Here is a 17,540-nt window from a genome sequence, read left to right as displayed (position 1 = left end):
TCTACAGATGCTCTGGTAGCCAGGAGAACCAGGAGCTGGAGATCACTGGTCACTGTTTACTGTGACGAACAGCTGAGCAAGTTGTTTACAGAGACAGGACACCATCACAGTGAGGGTTTTGAGTGGACTCTGCCACAACCTCTACCAGAGCTCCACAGCACTCTGTCTCACTCTCCAGACCTCACCTGGACTGGGCCTCACTCTCCTGACCCCACCTGCACTGGGCCTCACTCTCCAGACCACACCTGCACTGGGCCTCACTCTCCAGACCTCACCTGCACTGGGCCTCACTCTCCAGACCTCGTCAGCAGGCCTCAGCAATCTTGTTCCTTCTGGAATGGCTTACACAAACCATCTACCATCTCATTAAGGTGAGGAGGTTTATAACCAGGATATCTATCAGATTGTGTAAAAAGAAGACATTCTTTTAATTGTCATCCTTGTGCATTTGTCTTTGTTGAAATCTATTATGGTGTAGAGGCTGTTCGAGGCTCCGGTGGAGTCAGGTGGAGAGAGATGCTTTTACAGGCTGAGGTGAAAAGGGAAGCATTTGGAGGCTATTTGGGTGAGTAGCGTGCCTCTGATCTCCGGAAGAAGCCCATGCATGTGTGCTTCCCTCTCCCCGGCCTGCAACAGATTGAGAGATGTGCAATCTGCTGGGCGTTGCTGAAGGAAGCATTTACCCGACCAAGCGTGAGACTGCAGTCACTTCTGGTTCAGTCAAGGCAGCATTGCACACCTGTGCCGTCAGCAATCACAGGACTCCTGTCGGTCTCTTCGCACGGCTTGGAATTTTAGGCAAACCAAGGGAGGGAACCAAATGAAACGCGGGCGTCTTCAAGCCACGCACCACGTTTGCGCATGAGCACACACAATGTTGCTGTTTACCCCCAGGGTGAGCGATGTGGAGCACACATGAGTTCCTGGGTGAGCACAGGAACTCATTATGCACACGTGCAGCCATGCCCCTACATGCCAGCATAGACCAGCAGATGCCATCCTGGGTGGGCGTCAACCCTAGGCAGAGGTCGTGACCCCTGGCGTGGCCCTGTCAACCGCGGCTGTCCGCCAGGCCGCTCAGCACGGCGGCGAGCAGGCGAGCCGGGAGGCGCGGAACGAGGCGCTTGTGAACTTGTTCTTTGTGAGGATCCTCACCGAGCGGAGGCTTGACGGTCATCCAGGTGATCCATTTACATTTCAGTCATTTAGCAGACGCTCTTATCCAGAGCGTCTTACAGTAAGTACAGGGACATTCCCCCCGAGTCAAGTCGGGTGAAGTGCCTTGCCCAAGGACACAACGTCCATTGGCACAGCCGGGAATCGAACCAACAACCTTCTGATTCATAGCCCCACTCCCTCACCGCTCACCCATCTTGATACCTCACAGGGGACGGGCACTTTCGGCGACGGCCTCAACGACGTGCGCTAGCTCCAAGCAAAAGGGAGGGAGGAGGGTGCCCGTGTAGAGGAGAGAGGAGAGAAGGCAGCGGGGAGAGGGAGTGGAGGCGTGGAGGAAGAGAGGACGTCAAAAGGAGGGGAGGAGTGAAGGAGAGGAGAAGAGGGGAGCAGTGAAGGAGGAGAAGAAGAGGGGGAGGAGTGAAGGAGAGGAGAAGTGGGGAGGAGTGAAGGAGAGGAGAAGTGGGGAGGAGTGAAGGAGAGGAGAAGAGGGGAGGAGTGAAGGAGAGGGGAGGAGTGAAGGAGAGGAGGAGAGGGGAGGAGGACGCGGGCGCCGCCCCGCTGTGCTCCTGACCCGATCCCTTTGGATGGGAGGAGACAGGGGATGAGTGCTGTCTCCTCGTGTCCACAGAATCCTTGGGGAGAGGGCAGGGCAGGGGAGAGTGCGGGGCAGGGAGGGGAGGCGGGGGCTCAGCATGCCCCAGAGCTTCCTGCCCAGACTACAGACAGACTCACTGCTGCTCCTTTCCACGAGTGTCCCAGCCAGGCATTCCTCCAGTTAGCAAGCTGCTCGGAATACCGACACAACTCTTCTCTGACAACTCGTAAACATCAGACATAGAGACGTGCCCGTTTTTTCCTTCTCTTGATGCATCACTGCACAGCTCTTCTCCAGCATATGTGTACATTTCGAAGCAGACGTGTTGTTCGTGTTGTTTGACAGCCAGAGTACATGGCCCGGGCTTTTGGTTAGGACTCTACATCCCCCCTTCCACCCCCCTCAAAGGTTACCGCGGCGACTGCGTGGAGTTGTCAGCCGAGATCAGTTCAGCCAGGTCCAGACAGGGCCGTGCTCGGTACCAGGCTCGTCAGGCCCTCAGGGGGCCCCGGCCTCACTATTTTTAGACGTCACCACCTTAGAGCCATGCAACAGCCACAGTCCTCGTCGCTTCACATCTGTTTAACACTGTCCCTTACCGCTCTGATCCGGAGGGATGTGTCCTTTTGGGGAGTGCAACAAAGGTCAGGGTTTAAAAATCCGTTTGTGGCACTTAACTCTCTCTCTCAGTTTTTCTCACTCTGTCTGTCTCGCACACGCACAGTCTCTATCTCATCCCTTGCTTTTCTCTCCTCCCCTCTCTCTCCTAGACGAGAGAGCGCCAACGGTTGATTTGAATCCCGCTAATTAAAAAGGAGTGAGGCTCTGAGCTCTCCAGTCTGTCCTAAAGGTCTCCCTGGTTGCTAATTGTATCCTTTTTTACTGGTTTATACTGAGGTTTACAGGACCCAGAGCAGGGGGAGAGTTTAACTGTCCTTCAGAGGACCGTGTAGTTATTAGTAACCAATGGCACTTGCTGAATTGGTGCAAAACAGATGGACATACGAGCTCTATGCTTGTTGGGTGCTGCCTTTTTCCCATAGCAACTCATTAGAAACAGTGCCAGAAATGAGTTTGGCACACTGAATACTAATGGCTAGGACTAAAAGGAGAGGAGGGTTGAGCGGGACACATTTTGAGGGGAACTTGTTTATCTGTTATTTCTTCCCAATACGCTGCTTCATTGCTTGGACATGGTGAATAATTCTGTCTCCAGCTTTAGAGCAGATCTGAGTTGTGGGTTGAGCGGTTGAAACGCCTGCATTATGGATTCACAACCTGAACCCTCCCACGGGAAAGACTAAGCATCACAGCTCTCAACGAAAGACTGTCCCTTTTAAAAGAAGACAAAGGAGAACGAGGAACAGATCCAACAGAACCAACACAATAGATTCATTCTGAGTGAATTGCTCTTTGTAATTGAATCGCGAAGCGACGGCTCACACTTCATTCACAGGTACTGTGTAAAATGAAATATTCATATATTCCTACTTAGTATATGTCAGAGCTGTTGCATTTCATCCTTCAGATCTCAAAGGGAATGAAACGATATTTAATTATCTGGCTCGGCTACTTCTGACTGAAGGAGTGTCGATATCAGACAAATCTGAAACCTTGTGTAAGAGGGGGGGAAGGAAAGAGGAAGAGAGAGAGAGAGAGAGAGAGAGAGAGAGAGAGAGAGACAAAGAGAGAAACGGAGAGAGAGAGAGAGAGAGAGAGAGAGAGAGAGAGAGAGAAAGAGAGAGAGACCAATACAGAGAGGAAAAGATCCGGAGAGAGGGAGAGCTACAGCAAAGCTTCTTCATCCCAACTTTCATTATCTCGCCTGGCGTCTTCCGTTTGATTTTCAGTTGCTTAGTGACAACGGATTTGGTGGATGTGCACATCTCCCCTCCTCTGTATGTGGTGATGTTGCTCTGCTCACATCTTCCCTACCATATGAACCTGTCTTCCCCTTAAATGACCTGCTCCGTATTTAAAACTCTGACTTGACTGGATAATATCCAGATACAGCTATTTGGACCACCTCAAATGTTGCTGCGTCATCTACGTATGCACTTCACCGTTGGATCCACCAATGTTCCTCGAAAAAGATCTTTGGAATGGGGACAATTCTCGGGGAAAATGCGTTGTTGTTCAGACACCCCGCCCGGCCAAATGGCCAGTGTTAAAGTGGTTGACAGAAGGCATCAGCCTCTTCTCCCATGGATGTGCAGTGAGGGCTACACCAGCACAGTTTTACGCTTGGCTGTGTTGCTCAGCCATGCTGCCTGATTCCGTCCAGACACAGAGTCTGAAACCACCAAACACTAGCTTCTCTTATCAAGTGACCAATGATATAACTTTCCTCTGGTAACACTGGGATGCATGAGGATGACACAGATTCCAGCTGACTGGTACACACACACACGCGCGCACACACACACGTGTGCACACATGCACACGCACACACTCCCACACACACAAGCTAGCAGAGAGCTTTGATCTTGAAAGCAGATGAAAAGGTAACATAGAACTGAAGAGATGAAGGGGAAAAAAGACTTGTCTCTACCTCCAGCATATCCCTTTTCTTCCTGTTTTGGAAAGGGTATATTTACTGTAGCAGTTTGAAATGCTGGCGTAATAGTAAACAGATACATCTTCCTATTGTGGACTGCACGGTTAATAATAATTAACTTATTAATTTAACTTAATAATTAATTTAGAGAGAGAGAGAAAGAGAGAAAGAGAGAAAGAGAGAGAGAGAGAAAGAGAGAGAGAGAGAGAGAGAGAGAGAGAGAGAGAGAGAGAGAAAGAGAGAGAGAGAGAGAGAGAGAGAGAGCTCCGTCCCCTGATGAGTTTTGATCTGGTCCAGAGGCAGACATTCCCAGGCTGATGGCAGATCAGACTCACAGTAATCACAGCTGAGACCTCCAGTCTCAGCACCGCTCTGCAGAGTAACACTCGACATTCACTCTACCCACACACGCACACACTCCACACGCCACACACTCACCAAACACAGTCATCAAATCAAATCTCAAAAAACTCATCTCCCATCCCCAGACGCCCATGGAGTGATACAGTAGCCGTCCGCGGCAAAGTCTGTCGAAAAGATTGCACAATGAAACACGGGGTGACAATGCCATGCACGATGCATGTACACGGCTTGGAAATGTACAGCACAACCTACTCTATTCTCATACATAAGTGAAAGTTTTCTTGAGCTGTAGTGTTGGTTCCCCGTGTTTCCATCATGGGCAGTCTGTGCTGTGTACAACCACCATGATCCATCCCCCCTTGTAAGGTGAAAGCTCTGAAACACACCCATCACTGTCCACACGTGTATCCACCTGGGGCTGACAGCAGGACATAATCGCTGCTGTCAAAAATTCAATGTAGTCCAGATTAACACGTGTGTGTGTGTGTGGGGGGGGGGTGCGGGAGCTTTTTTCAATAGATTGAAAGCAGCACTCGCAACCGCGGACTGTTCCAATGTTACTCCCCCGTTCAGCCGAGCCGAGATGCTGTTTATCTATTCACCATTCTGACGGAGGCGAAGAGGGTCAAGACACGAGGGCAGGAATCAATACTGGGAAAGTCCATTAACACTGTAGAGTGGTTGAGTGAACAGCTGAGCGTAGTGTGTGTGTGCGCGTGTGTGCGCGTGTGTGAATGTGCATGCTTGCATTTGTCTGCGTGTGAGTATAAAGCCTAGCAATGTTCAACAACTAATGATTTTCTCACTGTAATGCACAGTTGAGGGACTGTGTGCAGTAGGCCTGTGGGTGTGCAGCGTATCTGTGGCATGTGTGCGGTTTGTGTTTGGTGTGTGCGTAGTGTGTGTGTGGGTTGTGTGGGTCGTGTGTGTGTACAGTGTGTGTGTGTGTGGGGTGTGTGTACTCACATTGTCTGTTCTGAGCTTCTTAGCTGGACAGCCCCCATCTCTGGGATGCAGCATGTAGTACAGACGCACTTTGTTTGCATGTTTCCGACTCTGAAAACACAAAGGCACAATTGTTACAAAGAATTTCCTTGCAGTATTTCTCCAATAACAAGAACTCATGGAGCTCAGCTGAAATTATATAGACGCACAACATAATTAGATTTCATTGACATATTGATTGAAATTCATAGCTTAGGGTCACCACGGTTATCAGGTACATCTGCGTTATAGCAAGGTACCGTGCGATCGACTGGAAAAGCAATGATGGAAAACAGTGAAATCCACAGCATATGGATGCCACTGAATATCCCGGGTAATTAGTGCAGCTTCCATTGACGGGGCACGGAGAGTCCCTCATCACAAGTCGATTGATTCCTTCGCTTTGACAGCGAAACACTCCCGCGGTGTGGGAAATGACTGTCCATCGACCCCCTGACACACGCAGCACCCACACCGCCTCTGACTCCGCAGAGACCTGGACGTGTACCTAAATTCAAGGGAGGAGGGGATGAGGGGAGGGAGGTGGGGGGTGGGGGTTTCATGGACTGAGAGGAACTGAGAGTCACCGAAGGAGATCCTATTGAAAACCTTTCATTACATCTCAAATGATGAATAGAGAAAGAGAAAAGGGAGAGAGAGAGAGAGAGAGAGAGAGAGAGAGAGAGAGAGAGAGAGAGAGAGAGAGAGAGAGAGAGAGAGAGAGAGAGAGAGAGAGAGAGATAGAGAGAGAGAGAGAGAGAGAGATAGAAGAGGGCGAAGAACAGAAAGGGAAAAGGAGACGGCGGCAAAAGAGAGGTCGAGATGGACGGCCTTTCCGTGTGACAGCCTTGTTTCGGGGAGATGCGCGGCAGCAAGGTGTGAGAACGGCACGACACCGCACGCTTTTCAAACAGCTTCCTGTCAACATGGACGGCTCCAGAAACATCTATCGGTCTCGTCTCTCGTTTCCGCCGGAAGATATTGCATTCCGAGTCTATTTGGACGAGAAAGGCTTCATCAGGAAGACTCTCTCATCTCACGCCAGAACAAATAGCCCAGAACTATAATTCAGTGGAACATTGGTTACCACTGACCTGAGTTGACTTTTATAGGATCTCCGTCGGACACAATGAGACGTTGTCAGACAGCGGAGCGGTCCGATGCAATATGTAGGCTCTGCCTGTAGCCATGTGCAGTCGCTCTATAGCTGGGGGTGATTTAAGGCACCATGTCTGGGGGGTGGGGGAGGGGGGGTGGGGGAGGGGGGGGTGGGGGTCGGGTGACCCACTTAAGACAGTCAATCCATAGCAGGGGCAGGCCTCAATCCAGATCATAAAGGCAACCTTTCATGAAGTCAGTGGGTGAACGAACACTGTGGGTGGCGGACTGGTGCGTGCCTTTGGACTCAGACTCTCGTGTGGACCAACACATGGTACTACACTACTGATGGTATTTCTGTCTGTGCTTCTGTCTGTCTGCCTACCAGTCTGCCTGTCTGTCTGCCTACCAGTCTGCCCGTCTGTCTGCCTACCTGTCTGCCCGTCTGTCTGCCTACCAGTCTGTCTGTCTGTCTGCCTACCAGTCTGCCCGTCTGTCTGCCTACCTGTCTGCCCGTCTGTCTGCCTACCAGTCTGTCTGTCTGTCTGCCTACCAGTCTGCCTGCCTGTCTGTCTGCCTACCAGTCTGTCTGTCTGTCTGCCTACCAGTCTGCCTGTCTGTCTGCCTACCAGTCTGCCTGTCTGCTGGCTGTCTGTCAATGTATCAATCCCTCTGTGTGTCTGTCCATCTGTGTGTCCGTATAAAAAGGATGTTAAGGGAGGTATAAATAAAACAGGGAGTAGAACGGGATGTCTCCCTGGTGTGTCTTGTTTTCAAAATCATGGCTCCAAATGCACGCTTGACATGGTCAGCGCTGAGGAAAAATCCATATTGCATTATCAGCACATGGGTGAGTCGATCAGAGTTCCCGTTGGTCTGTTTTGGTGTGGCCATAGGACTGTCTGTGGGCCTGAGGGGATGAGTTCAGGGTGGGATGAGTACAGAATGGATGAGCATTGAGGCTCCGGAGTTGGCCTGCGACAACCCAGCTCTATGCTACGGGGAAGAGATTCTTCACTTCACAAGCCAGGGGTTTGTATGAGGCTCAGGCTCTGCGTAGCAACAAAACAAAATCACACAAGCAGCGGCAATTTTGATCCCGTTTCACAAAAAGGCAATGCAAAAGTCTGCAGTTTACATTTACATGAAATTACTTTTTGATGTGTATATTTGAATCATTTGGATTTACATGAATAGGAATATATGAATATATACGTGAATTCATCTGAATAGGTATTCAACGAAAGTACTTAGGTATTCAACAGATCTACAGTAGGTATTCTTCTGTTTTGTTTATCAGCCCAGGGACAACCCAGTCCTTCGGTACATATCCATACTGCTCGTTCATAGCCTAGAACCAATTAGTGACATCAAAGAGCCATCTTAGCCAACTGTCTGCCTGCCTGCTGCAGTGACAGTTACATAATGCCATGTCATGGCAGAGCGACAGTGCCCGTCTATCTCCCAGTCACTAATTGAAGCCATTTACATGAGCAAACTCTTAAGTGCGCAGTGCTGTGCTCTTTCCTGCGTGGTCGCTGCCGTGCTGATACAGACGGGACAAGTGGGCCTAGTGGGCTTTGAGCCTTCTAGGTTCTTTCCAGTTGTGTAAAGTCAGACAAACCAGGCCTGACATCAAGTAGGGCTGGTAGGCTCTGGAGACGGTTGGGACAGGGGGTGGGGCGACACAGGGGGCGGGGGAGGTGGAGGGGTGAGGCTGTCACTTTGTTAGACTCTGAAGAGGCTTTTAAGTGTTTATCATCCAGTCATGCGCAGTGACCACAATCTCAGAGAAACAACCATCATTTGCATAAAATACACCAGGCAGAATCAGGGCGTATGAGAATAGGGCTGTTTGTCTGTATTAGGTGTGGGAATGAATCAGGATTTGACATTTCCAGAGGACTGACTTTGTGAAAACGGTGTTCTCGCTAACTTTCTCAACCGAATAGCATGCAGAGTGTATGCCGGTGTAACGGGTATGCAACGGATGTGGTCTTGCTCCGCCAGGGCCGTCGTTCGCTGCCATCGGGAGTCAAACCTGCCACCTCTGGACTGCCAAGCGCAACCACTACCAGCTACGTCACAGGAAAGCTAGCTATTCGCTGATGTGGGTGGCCCATTACATACCTGAGGAGTGAGTTTCACCAGTTCCCACCGGTTACACAGGAATACGGCCGACAGCATGCACAGTGAACCAGTGAATCAGACTAATATCTTCTAGCACATATAGCATGTAATTGCGCCAATGTCCCATTGATTCCCAGTAATAGGCTGTTTCCAAGCCCACACAGATCATTGTGTGGAAACGAATCCCCAGAACAGCACATCATCAGCCACTTGGCAAATAACATCCTTAGGTTACTCATTTGCATAGTTGGCAAAAAGATCGTTTTCTGACCTTTTCCGAAAAGGTGATATTCAAATAATTTGATTTCCATGCATTTGCTTCATACAGCTGTGTCTTTGTGTGCATGCCTGTGTTTACCCTGTACGTGTGTGTTTATGTGTGTGCTGCATGTTTATAAGCAGGTAAGCAGCTGTGTGTGTGTGTATGTGTGATGGATTAATCAGACACCATGCAGTCCCAGCTGTTGGCAGAGCGGACGACAGTGGAACGCGCCATCGTGCCACATACAGCCGCTGTGAAGCAGCGGAGGACTAATTGATGTGACTGCAGACGTTAGCAGGCACGCTGCACTCAGTTGGGGCGAGCGACACCCATAAGCACAGCCGGCAGGCTCCCTCTAATTGGACCCCAGGAAGCCATTTTGTAAACACCTCACCACTCCGTTGTGTTTCTTCTCCCCGTGTGTCTGTCATGGATGACTCTTGCCTGACCACCTAATTAAATCAAAGATGCTTTTCGTTCCGCCAAATTCGGGACTGCAATCTCTTAAATGACAAGGAGGAATCTGTACTGGGATGTTGAGATGCTGTATTGTAGTCGAGTGGACAAAATCTGCTCCGACTGAACGTGACATTTATCTGTTGACATTCAGTACATTTGAGTTAGGAATATCTCAATTTCATCTCGAGAATGTATTCTCAGTTTGATGCCTCAGACAAATCATCTTGTCATGTGAACCTTTTTGGGTTCATATAATCATATAATCATATAGTCTTTGCAGCTAAAACCTACCCAGACTGTGACAGACCCCCGGAACCAAGTGGGCATCTCAAGGAGCAGCCAAGGCCCACTCAACCAGTGAATTGTTCAGTCGGTAGATCACTAGACCACTGACAATGTTCTCCTCCTAACACTTGGCAGCATGCTGTCAAAAGCGGTTCATTCTCAAAACTCCCACAGACAAACCCACTTTCTGACGCGAGTTTACCCCCGCAAAGATGAGAGGAAGACACTCTCAATCTGCAATCCCATCCTACATTAGAGGAGAGGAAGAACACGGTGTTTCATCTCCAACAGGCAACATCATGCCGATGTGTTTACGTGTACTTGGATCTGAGCCTTATTTTGGTTGTGCTGGCACAAACTGAAGGCATTACCCAACAATGCGGGAAAATAAGTATAGTACACATCCAGAAATACCACTGGAAGGACAATAGACATAATAGACACACATGCCTTTGAACAAGAAACACTTTGAACTTTGAATACACACTTTGTTTGTATTGTACCTGTCTGTCTGCCTTCCTGCCTGCAATGCCTGTCTGTCTACTTTTTTGTCTGTCGTTCCATGTCTACTCATTATCCGAGCCTGAAGTATAGCATTAAAATCAGTGACCAGGAAGTGAAACCAGACCAGGAAGTGAAAGCGATGTGGAAGTTAATGGCTAGCTACCGTTGGCAGTGGGGAAACAACTGAGCAGGGTCTCAAACCACTGAGGGATAAAAATCAAAAACTATCAGCGCAAAAATTCTGCACACACCTTGGAGCGTTCCCAACAGAACTTCCCACCATGCCATGGGATTTCTCAAATATTCATTTTTTCCCTTCTTGACAGCTCATATATCATACCTTGTTCTTGGACCCCACAACTAACAACAAAGTAATTTTTTTCAGCTCATTTTCAGTAAGTGATTTGTTTGTAAGCGATTGCCTTTGGGGTCTTCCCAAAGTTTTATCTGCAGAGAAAAAAGCTAGAATTGTTGAACAAATTGGAGAATGCCATCGTAGTTCACTCTTTATTCCTCCAAAATAAACCTCCCAAATGACTTGATTAAAACCCAGAAGGTTTCAAAGGTGTCCAAATCTAATTAAGAATTCTTCGGCATTCCACATTGATGGATAGCACACAATGGTATGTCATTTGTATCTTAGGAAATTGCATCCAGGGAAGAAAGCCAGTTTCAAAAAATCACCCAAAGATTAAATTCAGAGGTTTCAAATCCAGCTCCCTCCCTCCCTCCCTCCCTCCCTCCCTCCCTCCCTCCCTCCCTCCCTCCCTCCCTCCCTCCCTCCCTCCCTCCCTCCCTCCCTCCCTCCCTCCCTCCCTCCCTCCCTCCCTCCCTCCCTCCCTCCCTCCCTCCCTCCCTCCCATGTCTGTGATAGAGCTTACTCACATGGGGTTTGATTTCATTAACACTAAAATGACATTATTATGATGTATATTTTATATATATAATATAATATAAATTATTATATTATTATTATTATTATTATGAGCCGAATTTCAGCCCATGCTGAATTTAGTAAATAATTCAGCATTGAGTTCAATAGGGGTCAGATGGCTGAGCGGTTAGGGAGTCGGGCAATTAATCAGAAAGTCGTTGGTTCGATTGCGGGCTGTGCCAAATGACGTTGTGTCCTTGGGCAAGGCACTTCACCCTACTTGCCTCGGGGAGAATGTCCCTGTACTTACTGTAAGTCGCTCTGGAGAAGAGCGTCTGCTAAATGACTAAATGTTAAAAAAAATCTGTATTCCAGCTTATGATCCTTTATTAACGTGTGCGTATGAGGCAAATAAAAAGGCAATTTGAAGGCATTCAAAACGATATCCTCAAGTGAAATCCATGACATTTTGAGAGAGAATTGTGTTGGGACACAGAGATGTAAGTGGGTAACAAGGGTTTTCGTGTCTGTTCAAGTTCACATGTATAGTGTTATCTTCACATTAAGAGGATTATATTCTGTTTGTTGACCAAAACTTGCAGTGGGAACCTTTCCTCTCCAAACTAATTGCACCCAATGAGAGACAGTTTCCCTCATGACAACATGGTTGAGAGCATCTTCTTCTGTTTGTCCATCATTAGCACACATCAGAGAGACAGAAGCACCCCTTAGGAGACTAATCACTTACAATGTTAGCGTCTCCAAAGGCCTTCTGGATGAGATAAGAATTTTGTGACGTTCCTCATGGCATGGATTCCGCTGATACACTAAAGACCCAATCATCTGGGCACCAATCAACATATCAGCCCTCTCAATTATCCATTACTTGGGTAAAAAGGACTCTGAGCGCCAATTCCATTCATTACATTGTCAGCATAAAAAGAGCCTAATATTTCCACCCATTAACTCCAGAGTCTAATGGAACCCACGTAGTTTCTGATTGATAGCCATTTTGCATGCGTCACATCCTTACATACAGCACAGGCTACAAGATCTCTGATGGCCAATCTGATCTAGTGCAACAATTAGAGGATATCACTGGTGTAATGACACATGAGATTGAATTAAAGGGGGTGTGGGGATCTAGATTTCCTACTGCATCTGACCGACACACTGCCATCAACACGGGCCAAATGAGGCTTCAGGGGAACACACGCCACCGCGGGCGATTCACCGCTCAGAATAAACTGTCAACGTTTGGAATCGCTTATTTTGTCATTGTATTGTATTACAGTCACAACCCAGCAGAACGGTTCCCGTGTCATTGTTAATTATTCAGTGTTTATCTGGTTATTTCAAACAGGGACTGATTGAATCAGCATGGATATAACTCCAGATAATAGAAAGCTATCATGTACATACATAATGCAAGGCGTCTATACTGAGCCAAGTAGATAACAGTATTCCACCATGGGCTTCTCCTATACCCTACCCCCAGAACCTACAATCAATAGAGAAAGGTCAGGCAGAGTTGGCATTCAAATGCAAATGAGCTCGGCGATAAACAACACGTCTTAACTTGGCTATGTTCTAATGAAGTCCCGGGGAGCAAAGCTGTGCGATTCCAGAGCCTGCGTGGATAGGGCTGTGTTCGAGTTACCGGCAGGTTGTACGAGCGAGCGCTGTGCGAACATTTCCAACAGAGAACCACAGAGAGCTGGAGCTGCTAGAAAATCCGATGAACAAACAGAGTTCGAATGGACATTGAAGTCCAGAGACTGAAGCCGAATCAGCGTGTCACAGCCCAGCCCCTGCTCCGCTCTTGCTGTCCGTGGAGAGCCTAGATTCTGGGATAATAGGATAAGACGTACGGATCAGATCGTCTCTAATTGGCCTTATTTTACACTCACCCCCCGTGACAAGGTGAGGTCTCAGAGGGCGGCAAGCTCAAGGACAGAGAAAGTCCACGGCAGTAACCATCTAGGCCCTTGACAGTCGTACCCAGCATGTCTACGGCACGGTAGGAAGTCCTCCTTGAAGGCTGATCATATCGCCGGGACCGAGTGTAGACATTCAGCCCTCTGGTCTCTCCTCCTCTCGATCTCTGCCTTCAACATGCATATTCACGAGCTAGGAAAGCTGAACGTGGGAATCCAGTGAACAAAACATACAGGCCAAGGGCGAGGAAGCAGCACGGTGTACGCTGTGAGGAGGGAAAGACACTGGGAGCTAACGTGCGGGGAGGAAATTCTATATGCGTGTAGAGTGGGAGGGTAAACGTGTGAAGCCCAAATCTCGACAGGGTTTGGTTCGATATGGATGTTACGAGTCACACGGAAGCTCGAAACAGATTAGTCTCGGTGGTTTCGTCTCGGTTATTAACAGCATCAATGCTCCGCATTCAGCCTCTAGACTGGATCATGTTTCCTGATGTGAAATACTGTGCCCAGTTTGTTGCCTGTAGATAAGCAGACTACGTTTTTCGGCTATGGAATAAGGTAGAGCGCGAGGAGAGATGGGTCAGTCCACCCACTTGACAACCCTGTATCCCTCCGTGTCCTCCAAACTTCCCATCAGTCAAGGGGACAGGGGGTCAGGGATATCCTGAAAAGCATGGTACTGAAACCCTAGAGAGCGTGCCGCAGTGCACAGGTGGCTGAACAGAACGGTTGATAACTCGCTTTGTAAACTCATTTTCCAGAGCAGGGAGATAATGACAACCCATTCTGCAAGACACAGGAAGGACAAAAGAGCACAGTTAAAGTGAAGTCATATTATATAGAGGGAGGGTAGCCAAATTGGTCCAACAAAACCGAGGAATGTAGGCGCTGCTGGTAAGACAATTCCAAAACGATTAGCTGCTGTTGAAAAGAGACTCGTGCTATTGTGCAGGGGAAACAAAACGTGTGAATTTAGGTTGAGAGTTCCCCTGGAAAACTGGATTTGGAAACAGCTGTTCTACCATACAGCCCAAAAGCTGGAGATATGCAAAACAAGGACAAGACTAAGAAGTGCTGACAAATTTTAGTTGACAGGCAGGCTCCGAAGATCGGGAAAATGAGATTATTCTTGCTAAGGCAGGGAAATACACAGAGGATGAAAGTAACCGTGCAGAGCAAGGGGCTCTGTGGCAAATGATAACAATACTATTTCCTACATTGGTAGAGTACCGCTGCAAATACCAAACCTAATATCAATCCTAAAATAGAAATTGTTTATATAATACTATCCATAAATGAATCTAATAGTCAGAAAACCGTCAAAATCTACTTTTCTCTGTTTTTGTGCAATACTGTCTGCGATACTGAAACGTTTTCCGGAACATACTTTGCTAATCAACTTTGTAAGAAGCGTGAGATGTGGGACACACTGAATTGATTACCTAATGTTGAACCCTGTTCGTTTAGAACAATGCTACTGAACTGTAAATTAATGTGACCTGGTGAAGGAAGTGATTCTTTCCACTGTGGACCAGATCTTAGAGATCTTATGAGGTAGGTCTCTATTGCGTTTGAAGAAGGGATTAAAGGCTGTATCGCCCAGAAATAATGACGTCCTCAGACTCAAATGGAAGCAGAGTTTGGCCTAAAGGCTTCATTTAGCATTTTCAACTTTGAACAACCTCAGAAGGTTGGATAGGTCTCACAAATCTTCCAGTCATAAAAAAAAATCCTATAACAAGGCCAATGCCAAGGTCACGCTGGAGAGGAAAGGCTTAGGGTGAAATGCAAGAGATGCAGGACTTTTTAAGTTTAGGATCCACTAAAATTGGGTTGAAGGAAAGCACTGAAGGCTTGTTAAAATGCAGCATCAATAATACAGATTACAGATAGGGTCCAGAGAGCAGTTTCAAACAAAGTATGAAAATCACACGGGATACAACCCCTGAAAAAGACTAAACCAAACCTCTCTTTGCTACTCTTCCTGTACAGTTGCTGTCGTCACTCTGTGCCCCCAACCCGTCACTGTCCATTAGAGACCAGAACAGGCTCATCTGCAGGAGCCAACTGAACACATGCTGGAGTCACCCGCACACCCACAATAACTGAGTAAATATTTCATACCAGTGGGTGAAGGTTAACATTTTTGTCCTGTGCACTGCAGTGCACTGCAGAATAGATATTAAGAAAGTATTTTCCTGCTACCCATGACCAGTTCAAATTATTCATATCTTACCCATAATACACTGCCAAATCCCTTCTTAATATGTTCACACTCCACACCGACACACAGTGTCTCTTGGGAAACACTGATGACAGCGATAGTCGGTCGGTGATCAGTCGAAAGAATAACTACATATGATGAATATGGACAATGTCAGCGGTAACAGTGGTAAATGGTCAAATGGCATTGACCATCTCACAACAGTGACCAGCAGGCTGGACAAACCCTCCTACCTCAACATCAACAGAGGAGTCTCATATGATACCTTTCAACTCCTATTATTCACCACGTCCCTCACTAGGGCTTTGCAGTCGGACAGGCTTGTCCAGTAACACCAGTTGACAGTGACTGAACAGCAGCATCTGCAAGGAAGATGGGAGTTAGGGAAAGGGGGGGGGGGGGGGGCTGGCCCAGTAGTACACATACAGCAGTAACGTACCTGACTCATGGTGTATCTTTCAAGGTTAGGGTGTGCTAGGGTAGACTAATGCTAATAAAAATGTGGTATAGCCGCCAAAAAGGGAGCTGTGCGGTGTTGAATGCACTCCTTTTCTACCTCGGGCTTGGCCAACTGCACCTAGCCCCTGTCCTTAGGATTCTCATGGGGTGAGACTTTGAGACAAGAATATCAATGAGATTTGCTTTCCTGATATGTGCTGGATTTATTTCATTTTCATGTAATAATTTTTTCCGTTTGTTTTTCAGTCCAATTAGATTTAAAGTTCAAGAAAATCCACTGTTAAGCACTAATTCGCAATAGCTGTGACAACGTACACATTCAGTTTTTGTGGAGTGAGTGAGCTATTGAGCTTCTAGTCCCAACTAAAAAGACACGCTATTTTCAAGCTCCACAACTGCATGATATCAATAAGTAGCGTTAAATATTCCTCTATCTCAATATTGACCAAAATTGTTCTTTCATGCCCAGTGCCTGGGGGAACAGCCAGGGGAGGAAGCAGTGCGGTGTGGTACAGTACACCTGGTGCAGCTTACTACTGTACGCCTGGTGTAGAGTACTACAGCTAATAACTGGGTTGAGACCACGTGAGTCATATGCTGACTGGCATGTCTATAACCTGCAGAGCTTTGCTGTTCGGGCCATTTCTAAGAGTTTTTTGTGCAGGCTGACTGAGTAAAAACAAATGACCCTCAACCTTAATTAACACGGGGTGTGTTGCTGCTTGTTTTTCTGAGGTAACCCAAAGAAGGTGTGTGTGTGTGTGGGGGGGGGGGGGGGGGTCAGAGACCCCCAGAGAAGGGAGCAGGTGGTCTTCCTCACCTCATAGTGGGCAACCCTCTGAGACTCTGAGATGAGCTGAGCGCTGCACACTTTGCAGTAGCTGTCTGTGAAAAGCCCTTGGTCCACTTCTGTAGACTTCATCTGTGGAGGAGACAGACAACCTTTAGGGTATCATATCATCTCTCTACACCAGCTACGGCCAAATGGGAATTGCTGACATGAAACAACTGAATTACACAGGATTATGCTTCAATGCTTTACATGCAAAGTTGTGATGCAACAAAGTAGGTAAACACACCCCATTGCATAGACAGTTGTTTCATCAATATTTCATCACAAACAAATGCAGGGTATGTTGTGCCAGCAATGAGTCATAAAATAATAAAATTGTTATCAATAACATCTCATTTCAGGTATCTAAAGAGCATTAGTATCTGGGCCAATGCTCTGTTGCCAAGTCAAAACCATTTCTGTGAACAATACAGGACCTGAGAGTCAGATGGAATCTGTCTATTGAGGATATTCATAAAAATAAATCACAGCATGGGAAATGGTAATGTGGACGGACGGTGATTCTGGTGTGATGCTATTTCATCCATTCCATCGAGAGCTCTGTCAAATCTGGGTCATTTCAGCTCTCCATTACTAATTCAGCCCCGCTTCCATTAGAGGTTCACATCCCATATTTGGGAGCACTCATGCTCAACTTATCCTCATTTAGCCAGTCACATCTTCATTAAGGCCTGTCTGACAGACGGGCATACAGGTCATGTGGGTACGAGGCCCGTCCTTTAAAAGTTACTCACGAAGAATAAACATAGAGCTTGGAAGACCGGCGTATTTGGA

The 17,540-nt window shown here is 47.5% G+C and overlaps 1 protein-coding gene across 1 annotated transcript in view; it reads right to left on the bottom strand.

Moving 5' to 3' along the window:
* The window catches only part of zmat4a (zinc finger, matrin-type 4a), a 49,220-nt gene that overhangs the window by 24,106 nt on the left and 7,574 nt on the right, over positions 1-17,540 (bottom strand). The window contains exons 2-3 of the mRNA XM_084695293.1: positions 16,734-16,835; positions 5,661-5,750 (exon numbers count right to left, since the gene is read on the bottom strand). Of these exons, the coding sequence (XP_084551419.1) occupies positions 5,661-5,750; positions 16,734-16,835 (192 nt within the window). The remainder of the gene's footprint in view (positions 1-5,660; positions 5,751-16,733; positions 16,836-17,540) is intronic.

The sequence above is a fragment of the Hypomesus nipponensis genome, chromosome 28 (assembly GCF_054491055.1).
Source record: "Hypomesus nipponensis isolate SF chromosome 28, ASM5449105v1, whole genome shotgun sequence".
Lineage (NCBI taxonomy): Eukaryota > Metazoa > Chordata > Actinopteri > Osmeriformes > Osmeridae > Hypomesus > Hypomesus nipponensis.
This window is presented reverse-complemented; position numbering and strand designations above follow the sequence as displayed.